This window comes from Lucilia sericata, unplaced genomic scaffold (assembly GCF_015586225.1).
Source record: "Lucilia sericata isolate MDLA Ls3-8-SP2 unplaced genomic scaffold, ASM1558622v1 Contig000401F_arrow, whole genome shotgun sequence".
Lineage (NCBI taxonomy): Eukaryota > Metazoa > Arthropoda > Insecta > Diptera > Calliphoridae > Lucilia > Lucilia sericata.
Window position 1 is genome coordinate 127,501 of NW_023994419.1, and position 5,000 is coordinate 132,500.

Genomic DNA, 5,000 nt, shown 5'->3' on the forward strand with positions numbered 1-5,000 from the left:
AAATCCCGTTATAGCCACTTGATGCATTGAATCATTGACACATTTCAAAACAATGAGCATACAGTCCAAAGCCTTCTGTAATTCTTTGGTACAACTGCCGCTATCACTAAAACGTAACAGATCTTTAAGTAACAATTGATATTTGGTAATACGCTGCACTGGTTTTAGTAAATAGGCCGCCAAGGGAAGCTTGTGACCTAAACGTTTTTGGCATTCTTGTAAAAAGAGATGAGTATCAACTAATGTTTCACGCAGACGATCTGAACGTGGTATATTTTGGCAGTAGAAGGAATATAAACGATAAAAAGTATCACGCTGTAAATAAAAACAAATTTTGAGTTTCGGAAAATCGGATATTAAGTTCTTAGAGAAACTTACCCTTTGTACAAAACATAATGCTACCAGTTCAGTGGTTGATATACAATTTTCTAAATCCTTAAGAAAAACATCATTGTGAAACGTATAGAGTTCATGTAAATTGCCAAATAATATATCTTCTTTACCCTGAAGACTGGCCGGTACTAAATGGATCATTTCCTCCGAATGCATTTGATCGCAGTAACCCTGAAAAATTAAGAAAATGGTACAAATAAGTATATTACATCTGGGAGTTTTAACTTAAAAAAAATTACACATTCTGAACAATTTTCATCACATGATTCGGGCGTATTAGCTTTATGCAAATCCTTACAATAGGCGCTCAGTTCGTGTTCTATAAATTTACCAAATTTATCTTCAACATAATCCTCTACTCTATCATAACCCTGCTGGCTAACAAAATCCTTGAGAATTTGTTCATATTTTTGTTCTTTGAACTTGTTAAAGGTGAACTTGGGCATTTCAAAATTGTTCTGCTTAAAACTTTCTTCGAAAAATTCATGACAAAACTTTAAAATCTCTCGATACGAAGTTGAGAATATATTGGATTTGGGTTTATCTTCAAATTCTCTTAGCTTGGGAGCTTTTAAGGTCGTATGATTAAAGGGTGTAAACGACTGCAAAGAAGAACGACAGGCATGACAAACATGAGACTCTACTTCGGGTGTTTTTTTGGGTTCTTTTAAAGATTTGGGTGTAGACAAAAGTTTTAAACTATTCAAAGAACCCTTGCCCATTGCTGATTGTGCCCTAGCCACAGATGAAGATATAGAAGTAAAACTTCTGGGTTCTTGACACTCGTTGAGATAAGATAATATATCTGTATAGTTTTTCCTTTGCAAATAATCCTTAAATTCTATATCATTTTCAATTTCCGAATACGAATTACACTCCAGATAATCTTTAACCAAACGATACTCCAATGACTCATCACAGCTGGAAAGTTCCAAGAGTTCTTTAAATATAGTTTTGCGTTCATCCTTTAAACGTTGTAAACTATTTTTAGCCGATTTATGGATTCCAAGGAATTACTTTCCTCTATTTCCTTAAAGGTGTTTTAAAATTTTAATGGTGGATTTGCCATTTAGAATATTACGAGCCGAAAAATTGTAAACATTCGTGCCGAATATATAATTATGATGATCTTTACACTCGTTGAAATCAAAATGAGGCCGAAAATCATTTTCATCATAACGCACCGAACCGATAGGTCTTATATGACCCGATGAGTTTTCCGAATCGAATAATGAACCACGAAACGATAAAGGAGAATTACGTGAGGCCTCCAGATTAGCCGATTTGTTTAAATACAACTTTCTTAAGGGAATCATGTAGTTTGGTATTGAATTTTCCCATTATTTGACAGGCAGTATTTTGCACTTTTTTCAAACGAAACGATCCTTGATTCGGAGGTGCAGCTGCCTTTGAAGCTTTCTGTAAATCATAGCCACCATAACGCATTGTACTCTTCTTCTGCAGCAGCTGTAGTAGTTTATATACCAAAAAATCAACAACTGTTTGCCTTGACTGAAATTTCGCGAATGCTAAACTTTCTTACCAGCCAACTCTCAACAAGTCCGTCTTTCTTTAACTGTCTTTTAATAAATCCATCTATATTATTTTCAATAGTTTTCCAAGTAACACCATACAAAAAAAAATTAAATGGAGAAACAAATATTCTGTATTGTTTTTGTATTTTGTTTTATTAAAAGTATTTAATGCACTAATTACTATTGGTAGGCATTCATGTGCAGAGTATTTCTCTTAATACGAAACAAAAACTTCAACCATAGAGAAGGTTAACTAATGAAAATCATTGCTTTTAATTTATTCACAATATTGTTTTTTAATTTAAATTCAATTCACAATGGCTGCATTTAATTACAATAGCTACATTTATTCAAAAAAATGTCTAAACTCAGAGATCAATTTAAAAAGTATACTTTGATCTCTGGGTTTATATTTTAGGATTGAGCAGAATCCGAATCTGGCCTCAGAATGTATCCATCACAGGTTTCTCAGATATCATGACATATAGATTGAAAAAAAACATATTGAATACGCTATAAGAGCGCGAAGATCCTTTTATTTATAACATCTGCTATGTCATCTGAAAGTCCAATCTGTCAACTATAAAATCAAGGCTTAATCCGTTTGAAACCACTACAAAGAAGTTTTTAAAAATTCCGTTTCTGGTCATATTTGAGACGCTATAAAAGTCCAAAGATTACTTTATCTATAAAAACTGTTATGTCATCTAAAAGTCCAATCTGACGACTATAAAATCCTGGCTTAATTACTGATATATCTTCATCTTTCTTCTAGATATCTTAACGTTTGAAACCACTACAAATGAAATTTGTAAAACACACCGTTTCTGCTCACATTGAGACACTATATCACAGCTCGAATACAACTTTATTTGTAAAATCTGTTATGTCATCTGAAAGTCTAATCTGTCGACTTTAAAATCAAGGCTTAATCACTGTTATATCTTCCTCTTTCTTCTAGATATCTTAACTTTTGAAACAACTACAAAGAAGTTTGTAAAAACCCCCGTTTCTGCTCATATTTGAGACACTATATCACAGCTCAAATACAACTATATTGTAAAATCTGTTATGTCATCTGAAAGTCCAATCTGTGGACTTTAAAATCAAGGCTTAATCACTGTTATATCTTCCTCTTTCTTCTAGATATCTTAACTTTTGAAACAACTACAAAGAAGTTTGTAAAAACCCCGTTTCTGGTCATATTTCAGACGCTATAACAGCACGAAGATTACTTTATCTATAAAAACTGTTATGTCATCAGAAAGTCCAATCTGTGGACTTTAAAATCAAGGCTTAACCACTGTTATATCTTCCTCTTTCTTCTAGATATCTTAACGTTTGAAACAACTACAAAGAAGTTTGTAAAAACCCAAACCAAAGAAGTTTGTAAAAACCCCATTTCTGATCATATTTGAGACGCTATAACAGCCCGAAGATTACTTTATCTATAAAGGCTGTTATGTCATCTAAAAGTCCAATCTGTCGACTTTAAAATCAAGGCTTCATCACGCTACATCTTCTTTCTTCTAGATACTTTATCTTAACGTTTGAAACCACTACAAATGAAGTTTAAAAAAACCCTCATAAGCGATTTCCAACGTCTTTTACGAGTCGAAAATTCAGCCTTTAACAGACCTTAACTTTGCCTAAATTGAATGATATGGACCCCTACGGGTTTCATCAGGACAAAGTGCCACACAGCACATATCATATTGGAAATTGTGTTTAAGGGAATTGAGGACGATGATCTGCTTTGATTTTGGATTTGAACCCGTTAAAATATTTCTTGGAATCATGATTTTCTTAAGTCGCAGGGTTATGCAAATACCACACCCACCATAGCGGCCCTAAAAACACTCGCCCTCAAAGTCAACGATACAATTCAGCCCGATTATGAGCCTATCTGTAAGTACTAGATCATAGATTACAGTTAAGTTGTATAGTATCGGTTATTACTGGTCATTATAGATTTCGAAACCATGCACATCAGTCTTCCACCTAATGACTTCTGTAGGAGTTGTCATAACGAAGATGAATAAGAGACGGTAATCCATCTTCTATGCAATTTGCTAGATCTATAAACAGTACGGCTCCAGACACTGGGAATGTCATATTATTATCATCTATCCAATGCACAATTATAACGATTAAACACTCTAAAAGGTCTGTTGAATAGGTTTTAATTACACAATCTTTACATTCCGGGACGTAGTAATTAGTGACGTCTATCTCTATCTACCTTCAACTCTGTATTTTCTCTAGAACATTTGGCATATACAACAACTTAACACTTTAAAACTTTTCCCCTTTCCAGTGGCATACCTTCTCTCTACATATATTTTCCATTTAACTTGCATTTTTACCGTTTAGAATTTTATTAAAAAACAATTTTTTTCTGAATTTTCCCCTCTAATCAAAAATATATTGTACATATTACGAATGTGCAGTAAAGTAGTTCACTGACCACTGTAATAATCATTTCAATTTATTTCGTTATTAAGACAATCGAGTTAAGTTTTTTTGTTCGTTTAGTTTTAGATTTTGTTTGTTTCTTTTAAACAAATATTTCATGGTTTGATGATTTGTTTATAATAAATTATAATTTGTAATTAATTTACAGGTTCTTAGTTAGTTTATGCATATTTAATATGTGTGTGTAAAGAATATTAGAAATTTGTTTATTTCATTGTAAATAATTAAATATTACTAATGGTCATTATTAGTAAGAGGAACTACTTAGAATGGAGACTTAGACTTTGCACTTACCTTTAATATTGAACTCATTTCACTAACGTAGATTCTTTCCGTTTCTAAAAGTTCGCATAGAACATGACCACGTTTTAAACGTCTGGCCTCGGAGTCCTAGAAAAAAAATATTTAGAGAGAAATAATATTTAAGTTTCTTACAAAAAGTAGCAGGTAGTATTTATCTACCTACCTATCTATCTATCTATCTATCTATCTATCTATCTATCTATCTATCTATCTATCTATCTATCTATCTATCTACCTACCTATCTATCTATCTATCTATCTATCTATCTATCTATCTATCTATCTATCTATCTA

At 32.4% G+C, this 5,000-nt stretch overlaps 1 protein-coding gene across 1 annotated transcript in view; it reads right to left on the bottom strand.

The window, feature by feature from the left end:
• The window catches only part of LOC119604528, a 33,437-nt gene that overhangs the window by 4,175 nt on the left and 24,262 nt on the right, over window positions 1-5,000 (bottom strand). The window contains 3 exon segments of the mRNA XM_037957208.1: window positions 1-315; window positions 379-564; window positions 4,698-4,793. The exon segment at window positions 1-315 is cut by the window's left edge and continues 3 nt beyond it. Of these exon segments, the coding sequence (XP_037813136.1) occupies window positions 1-315; window positions 379-564; window positions 4,698-4,793 (597 nt within the window).